The sequence below is a fragment of the Heterocephalus glaber genome, unplaced genomic scaffold, assembly GCF_053883595.1.
Source record: "Heterocephalus glaber isolate CG9 unplaced genomic scaffold, H.glaber_assembly_v1.0 deba00001564, whole genome shotgun sequence".
In the NCBI taxonomy this organism is placed as follows: domain Eukaryota; kingdom Metazoa; phylum Chordata; class Mammalia; order Rodentia; family Bathyergidae; genus Heterocephalus; species Heterocephalus glaber.
In genome coordinates this window covers 12,102,515-12,114,532 of record NW_028258351.1, presented here as the reverse complement: position 1 = coordinate 12,114,532, position 12,018 = coordinate 12,102,515, and the positions used below count along the sequence as shown (strand labels likewise).

Sequence of the window (12,018 nt, the reverse complement as noted above, 5' to 3'; positions counted from 1 at the left end):
GCTACATCCCCAGTCCTTATAGCAAATTTCTTAACATGCAGAAACATAGGAGTGATACATAAAATACAAGAGCTAACACCAATTATAAATAATAAGAATTTTTAGCAGGGAATTTAGCTCAGTGGTGCCGCATCTGCCTCACAAGTGCAAGGTCCTGAGTTTGATCCTTGGTACTGGAAAAAAAAATGAAAAGAATTTTTAAAAAGAAAGAAATTTTAGGGAAACAAGAAGTTCAATTTCTCTTCTACCCCCTCAAACAATTATGCCATATGATAACCAAAGGATTAAACATTAAAGCCAGTATGGTGGCAGAAACCTGTAATCCCAGCACTCTGGGAGGTTGAGAGGAGGATTGCCAGTTTGAGCCCAGCTTGGGCAACTTACAATTTAGTGAGACCTGTCTTGAAGTAAAAAATTAAAAAAGGTCTAGAGATGTTGTACAGTGTGAAAGCCCTGGGCTCAATCTCCAGTACTGCAAAAATTAAAAAAGAAAATCAAACATTAATAGTCAGCTGCTATTTTACCTTCCTGAGACTTTTCATACCCATCAGGGTTCATGGATGGCATAAGGTGAATTCTAGTGCTACGAACCAAATCTGTTACTTCAGAGTCGGTTCCAAAGTTCTTACAAAGGTATTCAATGAGGTTCAACAGGAGTTCTCTTCCAACTACTTCATTTCCATGCATATTTCCAATGTATTTAAATTCTGGTTCACCTGAAAACAAAAGAAATGCATAGACTTTTCTACCTTTTCAGGTATCATGAACTCTGTTTTACCTTATCAAGAAGACCTTCACAAACATCTTATAAATCAGTTTCCTTACCAACATATATGTCTGAAACCAACATATAAAATATACACATTTATGCATACGCCATTTAATATGAAAATAAAAACATTAGTAGAAAGAATCTAATCTATGCACATATTAAATACCAGGCTTAATATGGATTATCAAGTGGGTTTTCTTTTCTGGGAGATTAGCTACATTTTCTTCTTTTTTGATTATGCTTTCTTTTCTTTTCTTTTTTTTTTTTTTGGTACCGGGGATCGAACTCAGGACCTTGTGTTTCCGAGTCAGGCATATGCTTTCTTAAGTTATAGATACTGTAAGTGCCTTTTCTGGACAAGACATAGCAATGTAATACACAGTAATACTTATTGAGAGGCGCTACTAAAATTATATTTAAAAACGATATCAATTACCTGGTTCATGGACACCTGGATTATCTGATATCTCCATGACATAGAGTTCTCTTGACTCTACTGATTTTCCCAATGAATAGAGGTGAGTGATATTAGGATAGTCATTGGCAAATTTTCTCAAGAAGATTTCCATATCAGGGAAATGGTGATGATGAAAATCTTTTGGCTGAATTGGCTGGTGGGAAGATGATGTTCCAGGAGGAATATTGGGGAGAATAACTGTGCTAGTAGTGGCCAAAACCTCAGTTGTGTCAGGGACTACTGAAGTTGTAGTTGGCCGAAGGGAAAAATCCACTTCCGTGGCTGGTCCTTCTTTCACAATTATATTATTAATAGTCAGTGGCATATACCTGAAAAAATATTTGGAAAAAGAGACAGCTTGGAGTTAAGACACACATTGCTTCAACATTATAAAAAAGGCATGTCTGTGTAAATTTAAAAGTTTTAGGATGATATCTCACAGAAAATCTCAGATTAAGTCTTTAAAGAATTTCTCTTACCAACCTTCTCAGACATCATACACTAAAATGCTCACCAAAAAAAAAAAATCGGATTCAAAGGAAAGAATATGCTTATTACTCCTTTGTAACTGTTGCTACAATACTCAAAGCCATACACTATAGAATTATGTGCAGTGCTTTATCAGACTGACTTCTAACTTCTTTCTCAAATAGTAAAGTTCAAATTAAATGAAAGATTATCAATTAAATTCTTATGAAAGTGAAGTCCCAGAAAGTTTTCCAGGGGAGGTGGGAAACCACCTCTTTAAAATAATAGAAAGCTGGGCTCACTTCGGCAGCACATACACTAAAAATACGAGAAAGCTGAGTACAAGACAGTTGTTCAGATGTCATGTACAGACCTCTTGGTTTCTTCTGCTCAGGTATTCAATTACCCTTGAGACAATGCTTTACACAGCTGAGCCTCTTTTTCAGGCTTCTGAAATTGTTCTTCCTCAGAATGCTATGATAATGCAATATACTGTTAGACTGTGACAAATACTCCATCACAGTATTTTCTCATTATAAAACGAGAAAAATCAGAAAAATAAAGAAAAAGTCAGCTATAGTAACATTTATTAGACTATCTTTCTGTCTTAGGTATAAAATAGAGGTCTGACATTTTTACTAAGAGTCTAGTTTAAATTCTTACCCAGTTGAAAGTGCTGTAAGATTGTAAATTCCAGGAACAAGTAATCTGTGGAAATCACCAAATCTGCCTGTTGTGATATTATGATTAATACCAGCCACTGAAATGGTTGCATTCTCTAATCCAGATCCTGTTACTGAATCTTTAATAAATCCTTTAATTCCAATGTGAACCTAAAAAACATGCATCAAAGCTTAGAGACAATCAATTTAGAAGATAAGAGAACACAAGCTCTCTGCATTGATGCTAGATTTTCTTAAAAAAAAAAAATTAAATTTAAAAGCAGGGCTACCTGTTCGGGACCCCTCCTGCCCCTCAGGAGTTTTCCTATCATTAAATATCTTCCTACTTTTAACCTCCATCGTTCCTAGGACTCATTCTTAGATTTCTCCCCCGCCCCCATTAAGTTTATTGGTACATTTTAGGTATAAAATACATTTACATACATCATTGGGATCTTGTACCATTACATGATGCATCTTGGTTCTTATTTTTTTTTCCCCTTCCCCTACCCTTGCTTCACCCCCTCCACCCTTCCCTATTTGCAAAGACTTTGTTTCCATTTTTTTCCTTTTCTCATATTTTTTTCCCTTCTTTCCTTTCCCCTACCTCTCCCACTTCCCCTGCTCCTTTAGACCTTTACTTCCAATTACACAATATCAATTATACATTTTTAAAATTAAAATATCAAGACCTAGGAGACATTACGACAGAATTTAAAAGGATATAGAGAGCATATTGCAAAAATCTGTGTTGAAATAAATTAGACAACTTCTAAGAAGTACCTTGGAAGACAAATTAATGAAACTAACTCTGGAAGAAATATAAAATTTGAATAGCACCTATTAAAGAAAGTATATTCCTAGCTTGAAATGACAACAGCAAAAAATACATTTTAACTGATAAATTATATCAAACATTTAAAGCAGAAAAAAAAAAGGAACACTTCTCCCCTCATTTTAGGAAATCAACATTGTGCTCATCCTAAAACTGGATAAAGATAATAGAAGAAAAAAGTATGAACATAGATAAAAATTTGTTTAACAAAACAAACTATTAGAAGTCAGATCTTGCCAAGGATTTAGCTCAGTGGTTCTGCCGCCTGCCTTCAAAGCGGAAGGTCCTGAGTTCAATCCCTGGTACCAAAAAAAATACGAAGAAGTTAGACCTGGCAGGATGTAGAAAGTGGTTTTGTTATAGGGATGGCAGTGCTGGTTCAGTATTGGAAGATCCACCCCCATAAGTCATCATTTTAACAGAGGAAAGGAAAAAGCCACATAATCCTGTCACTAGTTGGAGAAAAAGTATTGGACTAAATTCCACAGCTGTTCATGGTAAAAGCTACCAGGAGACTAGAAGTAGAACAGAACCTTCTCAACAGATTAAAGACATGTACTCCATACTTCCAGTGAGAATGCCTTATATGAATGGAGAAGATACAATGCTTTCTCCTTAAGGTGGGGAACAAGGGCAGACATGCTTACTCTTTATCTGTCCATTAAACTTTGAAACCTAGGCCCAACCAAAATAGTCTGGTAATAAAATGACACAATTAGGATAGGATTGGCAAGGTAGAAGCAAAATCTTTATATGTAGATGAAATGATCATCTACAGAGAAAATACTAAGAAATCTCTAGGAACCCTAGAACTTGTATTTGAATTTAGCAGGATTAGAAAACGCAAGGTATATGTAAAAATTCAGGTCTATGTATACTTGCTATAAATGAAGAACTGGATATTGAAATTTAAAAGTTATGTAGGAGTACAAAGGACCTAGAAAAGTTTAAAAAACAAACAAAACAAACAAACAAAAAAAACAAACAAAAAAAACAGTGTTGGAAGACATTTGGTACCTAATTTTAAGACTTCTTCTAAAGGTACAGTAATCAAGGCAGTGTTGCTGTAAGGAAAGACATATAGATCATTTGAATAAAACAGAGAATCTAGAAATAGAACCACACATATATGGTCCACTGAGTTTTGAAAGATTATATAACATTAGCATTTTATAGAATATAAACTTGATTCAAGAGCTGAGGAAAAGATAGTGTTTTCAGCAAACAGCACTAGAACACCTGGTATCCGTATATAAGAAATTAGCCTCAACTCTTTATTTCCATACATAAAAATAACTTGAAGGGATCTATGAACCTAAATACGAAAGCCTAAAAGTATAAAACTTTAAAAAGAAATTATAAGGGAAAATGTTTATGAATTTAGGGTAGGCAAGAACTACCTAGGATACAAAAAACATGATGTATAAAAAAAAAAATTCACAAATGAGATTCCACCAAAATTTAGAACTTTAAACGACATCATTAAAATGAAAAGTAGTCCTTAAACAGACCATATTTACAATGCATATAACCTATGACCAGAATATATAAAGAACTCTAACAGCTCATTAATAGACAACCCAATTAAAAAGTAGACATAAGAAGATGATAGCCAGTACAGCACAAGGAAAGGTGTGCAACTCTAGAATCAGAAAAATACTAATCAGTACAATAACAAGATTGAATTATACACTCATTAGGGAGATGAAGTTAAAAGTTTTAAAAGCCTTGTGATGACTTTTTCTTTTTGTTGGATTCTCCCTCTTTGCGTTTAATTTGTCAGGCCCAACGAATTCATTCTGCTGGGTTTCCTGGGGTTGTGATCCTTGTTGTCCTTTCCTAGGGTATTGTGTAAAATTTTTTGGAGTGCCGGTTTGATATTCATGAAGTTCCTGAGGTGCTCTTTATCATGAAAGTATCTTATTTCTCCATCAATTTTGAAAGATAGTTTTGCAGGGTACATCAATCTGGGTGGGTTGGAGGCTGTTTTCCTTTAGGGCTTGAAATACATCACTCCAAGCTCTTCTTGCCTTGAGGGTTTGCACTGAGAAGTCTGCTGTGATTCTGATGGGCTTTCCTTTGTATGTGGTTTGTTTCTTTTCTCTCACTGCTTGTAGAATTTTGTTCTCCTGTTGGATTTCTGGAATCCTAACTATTATATGCCTATGTGTAGATTTTTTTTGATCAAGGCTAGCTGGAGTCCTATATGACTCACTTATCTGTACTTCAAGTTCTTTTCCCCTCCTTGGGAAGTTTTCTGCCATCACTTCTGTGAACAGTTTTTTTATGTCATGTGCAGGCTCTCCTGTTTCTTCATTGACTCCAATCAGTCTTATGTTATTCTTCCTTGCATTGTCTAGTAGCTGCTGGATTGATTTCTCGTGTTCCCTTACAATTTTAAAGCAATTTCTCTTTTCCTAGTCACTAATTGCAATTTTATCTTCTGTATCTGAAATTCTATCCTCACATTGGTTCATTCTGCTGCGCAGACTTTCGATGGAGTTTTAAATCTCCTGGAAATCTGTTTGCATCTGTTTTATGGATTCCATTTGTTTCCTATGTTGGAATTCCATCATGTTCCTCAGATCCTCTATTTTTTAATCTGTGTCTTCTCTAGATTTACTAATCATGGCTTGCACCATGAGCACAATCTTTGCTGTTATCTGAGTAATTATTTCTGATTTCATTTTTTCCAGATCCTCTTTTGCTGACAGTTCAGAGAGTCCAGGTGGTTGAGTATCAGATTGTTCCATCTTGTTTCCCTTTGGGGTTGCTGTAGGAGATCTGGAAGTCTGTTTTCAAGGCTTGTTTATGTGTCTTCTCATTTCCAAGGGGGCGGAGGGTGGTGCTTCTGGCACCTGCATGGCTCACCTTCTCTGCCCTAGGAGCGTAGAATGGTGGCGGGGGAGCTTCCTTCTGGGTGCTGGGACCAGCTCTGCTTCTCTGCCCTAGAAGCATGGAATCCTTAGATTTCTATAGAACAAGAACTTGGTGTATCATATAGTTAACAGGTTGGGAGATATAACATTTCATATTTCCCATGACATCACTGGAGGTTCCACCAAGATAATAATTAATAGGAGGTAAGAATTTACTTTTATTGCTTGCTAAACTATATTAAGTAACCAAAATTGTCACTGTTTGTCACTGCTTGTGCCTCCTGTAAATGCTATGTACTCTGAGTTCTTATACATTAAGAGTTCTCTGAGTTCTTATACATGTTTCTTTAAAAGGATATTTTACTTTTGTAGACAAGGTTTAATGTTTCTGTTCTATACTGATTGCTTGATTGACTTGTTAGACAATCCAGAGGAAAAGTAATGTTAGATAGTCATCTAATGGCCTTTACCAATAACTGTATGTAAATTAGAAAATGTAGTAAAAATAGCTCTCTGTAAAATCTAGTTTATAGTTGAAAAATATACATGCCTATTGATAAAATGTGAGACCCCAGCTGTCAATTAATAAGGCACTTGGCCGCTCTTAAGACTTGGGGGACAGGTTCCACTGAGCAGTCTGGCCCAATCCTTCTCTATACTCTAGAGAAAATGTTGAACCATCTCTGCCTCAGTTTCCTTTCTGGTCTGATCTTCTACTGGTGGGGAGGCAGTCTTAGCTCTTGAGATTCCCCACTCTCAGCTTTCCAGGCTGAGAGTGACGAGTCAGGGACAGGATGTCTCAATAACTCACCAAGAGCATGAGAAGAAAAGACCTCCTTTTCCTCGTCTCATTTCCAATCTTTCCTGTCAATCTTATACTCTCCTTTATAGTGGCATGTAAAGTCAGAAAGGATCTCTGAAGTACTCAATGTCTTTCTCCTAAGAACCTTTAAATTAAGTCCTTAGAAAATGAATGCTCTTGCCAATGCTGAAGATTGGGAAGTCATTTTAGATTAGGAAACATACCCTGTCTCTGGGTTAGATGAGACATCGAGGTTTTGTCCATCCAGGAGAGCACATGAACTCTATGTCCCCACTTAGTGCTCTGGGCAATAGTCTTCCTCGGCAGACTGCACCTGAGACCCCGTGGAAAGAACCAACTTCTGGGTGAAACCAGAAGGAGCTAGTTCCATAAGCACAACACTTAAGGGACCAAAACACATTTAGTTTAGGGGAGCATCTTCTCTCTCTCTCTCTTCACAGGTCTGGCTCTTATCATTTATGTATGAGAAAACTTTGGCTAATAAATTGTAGACTAAATGCTGGCAAGACAGGCAGCTAGATTCCTTTCAGGAGACAGATATCTGATTACATGGAACTAGTGAAAACTGGTGTGACAACTGAGAGGTTGTGGCCAGGGCTACTCTCTGACAGATGCTTGAAGGTCCCCCAGTGGAAACTGGCTCCCAACAGCCCGAATGGGTAATCAGTAGAAAAATCTCCACATAACTATTGTCCCCTAACTGGATTCCACAATGAGGTGAAAGGTAACCCTTCCAGTGATCATCAGATATCCTCTGTCTCAGAGTGACCTGAAACAATGCTGGTAGGGCCCTTTCTCAAGCCTCCATTAAGAGCTGAGCTACAGGATGGGACTGTTCTCTCTCTGCTAGTGAGATAGACACAAATAGAAAACAGTAACTCAGTAGAGGTTGCTTGACAAATCTTTAATAGGCTAGAAACTCTGAAGCTCTTGGGAATTAACTTTAGAACTCTTTGGCTGATTTACTACTAGACCGCACCTCTCTAAGAGGCCTTACATGGAACAGCTAACAGAGAAATGGTTTGCATTTGTGCTTTGCTAACTAGGAAAAGGGATCTCAACCAGCTTTTCTCTCCTATGTGCTTGTGGAAACCTGATGAATGTGCCTTGTGAACTTTGAACAATGTGTAGTCTTTGTCTTGCTGCTGGAGGTTACCTGGGTGATCAGATAGCACAGCTGTCTTGGCAGTTTTCTTTGTGGGCGAAGATCCCCTGAGGCTTTGGTCTGCTTCTGTCTCTAAAAGCGATCTTTTTTGCAGGAAAAAGGCACAGCCCTTTAATCTATCTGCCTCATTCTCTCTCAAAGATTTAGAAAACAGTGACTTAGATACTTTTGATTATTGGTTTGGCTAACAATGTTTCCTTCAAAAAGACATGACTTTACAACTAAAATCAACTGTGCCTTGGGCTTTTGAAATTCATATGGGAATAAAAACACAAGTTCCCCAGTTCCCTGGGGAAGTTAAGATTGTGCACTGGTAAAGGGTGGCTACTCCAGTCCAATTTACCTTCTGGGCTCTCTCCAGAAGGCAGTTGCCTGCCATGGAGCTGTGATCCTAGAGGATACTCTAGGAGCATAAGGAATCAATCAGAATCATAGGGACGCCTTGTTTCTGTTTGTTTTTTCCAGAATGTGGGAATGCCAAGTCAAAGTCTCTTACTCCTTTGGAATATATTCTTAAACACTGGCAGAAGTTTGATCCTCACTATGTGAGGAAGAACAGTCTAACCTTCTGCACCTGTGCATGGCCTGCCTATCCTCTAGAGACAGGATGGAATGCAGAAGGAAGTATTAATTATGATGCCATTTCACAACTAGAATTATACTGTAAAAAAGAGGGAAGATGGCCAGAATTGCCTTATGTCCAGATCTGTTTTTGCATTAAGAGATAATCCTGATTTGTGTTCAAAGTGTAAATATAAGCTGTAGGAAGACCAGACTCCTCTGGTCCTTATCATTAAACCTGAGGCTTTCCACCCTTGCCTTTTAGAACCTGAGGACAAAAGTTTCTGAGGCAATCCCAGTAATAGCTCCACCTACCACCAAACTTGAAGTTTTTCCCATTTGCCCTTTAGAGCCTGAGATCCCTCCCCCTTATCTTTTAAAATCTAAGGGTGAGGGCCAGGGATTTAGCTCAGTGGTTCTGTGCCTGCCTCACAAGTGCAAGGACCGGAGTTTGATCCCCAGTACCAAAAAAAAAAAAATCTAAGGGTGAAATTCCCAAGCCAGCTGTAATTAAAACCTCTACAGAACTATATCTACCCATACCTAATTTTGTTCAAACCTCTTAAAGACAATATGCCTTCCAGGAAGTAAATGGCAAATATGGGACTACCTATGTTCATGTGTCTTTTTCTCTCAGTGATCTAAGACAGGTCAAATGAGATCTAAAAGTTTTCAGATGATCCTGATATGTATAGTGAGGTCTTTGGAGATTTACTCAGACCTATGGACTAGATTACAAAGATGTAATGTTGCTCTTAAATCAAACATTGATTTCTAATGAGAGACAAGTAGTATTACAAGCTGCTACTACATATAGAAACTAATATTATCTTAATTTGAGAAGCTCAAAAGACAGGCAGCCAAAGAAACAACTGGTTCCTACTGAAACACAAGCAGTTTCTATACAAGCCCGTCTTGCCCTGTCAATCAGACAGATTAAAATAGAAGACATTTTCAGGCATGTTTTCTGGAAGATCTAAGAAAGATGAGAACTAAGCCCTTAATTATTTTAAATTGTCAACTATTTATCAGGAAAAAGATGAGGACATCCCTAGATCCTGATTTGATAAAAGAAAATACTATAGTTTTTTCCAAAGTCACAGTCTTATAATATGTAGGTAGTATAATGTTATGTGTCTCCTCAGAAAAGCTTTCTAGCCAAGACCTCGGCTCTGCTGAATTTTCTAAATAGACAGGGGTTATATTGTTTCTAGATCTAAGGCACAACTTTGCAGCCTTGAGGTAAAATATTTAGGCCTTATTTTATCTAAGGGAACCCAAAGACTGGGAGAAGAAAGAATTAAACCAATTCTTCCCTTTCCATAGCCCAAGACTCTAAAACAGCTAAGGAGATTCCTGGAAATCACAGGCTTTTGTGGCCTTTAGATAACAGGATATAGTGAGATCACGTGGCCCCTCTATTAGCTTATAGAAAAAACCCCAAAAGACAGCCATATTTTAACCTGGGAACCTAGTGCCCAGACTGCATTCCAGAAGCTCAAACAAGCACTTCTAAGTGCCTATCTACAGGACAGGACACTGTTTCAGTTTGTATGTTAATAAAAGGTGAGACATGGCTTTGGGAGTGCTTCTACAACATCAGGGAGCTGCTTAACAAACAGCCTGTAGGGTATTTAAGTCATAAATTAGATATTATAGATTCAAAATAATTTACTTTAAAAAAGCCCTAAACAATATAGTTAGAACACCTTTATTCTCTTTCAAGGGGCAAAAAAGCAGCCATTCAGGTTCTTTGATTATTGGTTTTATTTTCCTGCTTGATAATTCAGTTGGAGTCAATCATAGCTTTTGTCTCTAGAGATATGTTTTGCTAAAGATTGCAGACCCACTCTGGCAAAGTTCCTGATCCTAAATGTCCTTCTATACCTGAGATGGTTAAGATTTTGTTCTTGTGCCATACTTAAAGGCACTCTTCTGTCCCCTTTCCAATGCCCTGCCCCACAGTTCTCAACAGTGTTTGGTTCAAGGCACCTCCCTCTTCTGTGGCTGCTGGATTTCAAGACAAAGCTTCCAGAATGGCGAGTCTCCCCTCCCAGGAATCCTTCCAGAGTAAAGCTGACCTTAATTTATCTCTGGGCCATATAGAAAACTGGCCTAGGTATAATCCTGATACTCTCAAGAAATAAATGTAAAAGCTTTAGTCCAGATTTATCTGCCTTTCAGCTCTTAGGCAAAATTAGAGAATGGTAAGAACAGGTAACCTGGCTCTGGCCACTTCCTCAACTCTAGTCAGCCACCACTGGCACTGGATGAGATAAAGTCTAAGGAACACCTTAGATTGGGCACAGAACAAGAGTGATAGACAGGGATTGCTTTTCTTTTGTTTTTTTCAAAATGGAAAAAACTGTCATACGTAGACATCTGCAGCACAGCATGTTGGAGCCTTGACAGGCCTTCTTCATACTTAGCTCCAAAGAGTGTCACCTAGTCTCTTCTATACCCAAACCTGGCCTGAGTGCACCCTGCTGGAGATATTTAACAGTTTGTCCCTTTAGAGGAAACAATTACATGTGGCTACTGATCAACTATGGCTATAAAAACAACAATGAGAAGCCTGTGTAGCTGGGTATTCCAGTCAGATAAGATGCCAGCATAACGGTTGTCTTAAAACCATCTTTGCTTTCACAGGTGTAGAAGATTTTTACTCCTTTTAATTCTTATTGCAAGAGATCTCTGTTAATCTACAAAGTTCTGACTAGTCTTATTTATAGTTATAAACCTAAAAATTATAAAAGTTATTATAATTCAACTTGGCCAAATACATCTGAGTGCACTCTTGTTTACAAACAAGTTGTCTTTTGTGCGTGTGTGTGTGCGCGCGTGCGCACATGTGTGTGTGTCTGTTCAATTTATTAAAACGTGTACAGCAGTTATGTTTGAGTTTTTTTCTTTTGGCATTTTGGATTTTTTAAGATGTCTGCCTATAACTCAAGTTGGCTTATAGATAAATATAATTAAAGACATGCTTCCCCCAGGTTGCCAGATGATCCAAATAATGTCAACTGGTTTTACAAATACAGTACATATTGTTGTCTATGTATAACTTGGGAATCTTTCATTGGTCAAAATGTGTTGATTGTTATGATCTGGCTCTCACAGGTCATCTAAAAATTTATGAAGATAATTAAATAAAGACTCTTGGGCTTAGGAAAACTATCAGACAGGATTCCCCTCGGTAAATAAAGGAGCAGCTGCCTAGAAAAATTTATTCCAGCCTTTGTTCACAAAGGGGACCCCAATAATTTCCATAGCCTCGTAGAAAATACATTGCTAAATATATTACTGTGATATGTATACACTGATCATGGTCTAAGTTTTCTGTGGGAAAATAAGGTTTTATTTAAAATGTTCTTGGTATAAAACAAAATTAAGGGA

General features: G+C 37.5%; 1 protein-coding gene across 2 annotated transcripts in view; it reads right to left on the bottom strand.

Annotated features, from left to right (window-relative positions):
- Cpd (carboxypeptidase D) overlaps positions 1-12,018 on the bottom strand; it is a 75,658-nt gene that overhangs the window by 42,522 nt on the left and 21,118 nt on the right. For both annotated transcript variants that reach the window (XM_021238141.2, XM_004857085.4), the window contains exons 4-6: positions 2,361-2,530; positions 1,209-1,558; positions 525-716 (exon numbers count right to left, since the gene is read on the bottom strand). In XM_021238141.2, coding sequence (XP_021093800.1) covers positions 525-716; positions 1,209-1,558; positions 2,361-2,530 — 712 coding nt within the window. The remainder of the gene's footprint in view (positions 1-524; positions 717-1,208; positions 1,559-2,360; positions 2,531-12,018) is intronic.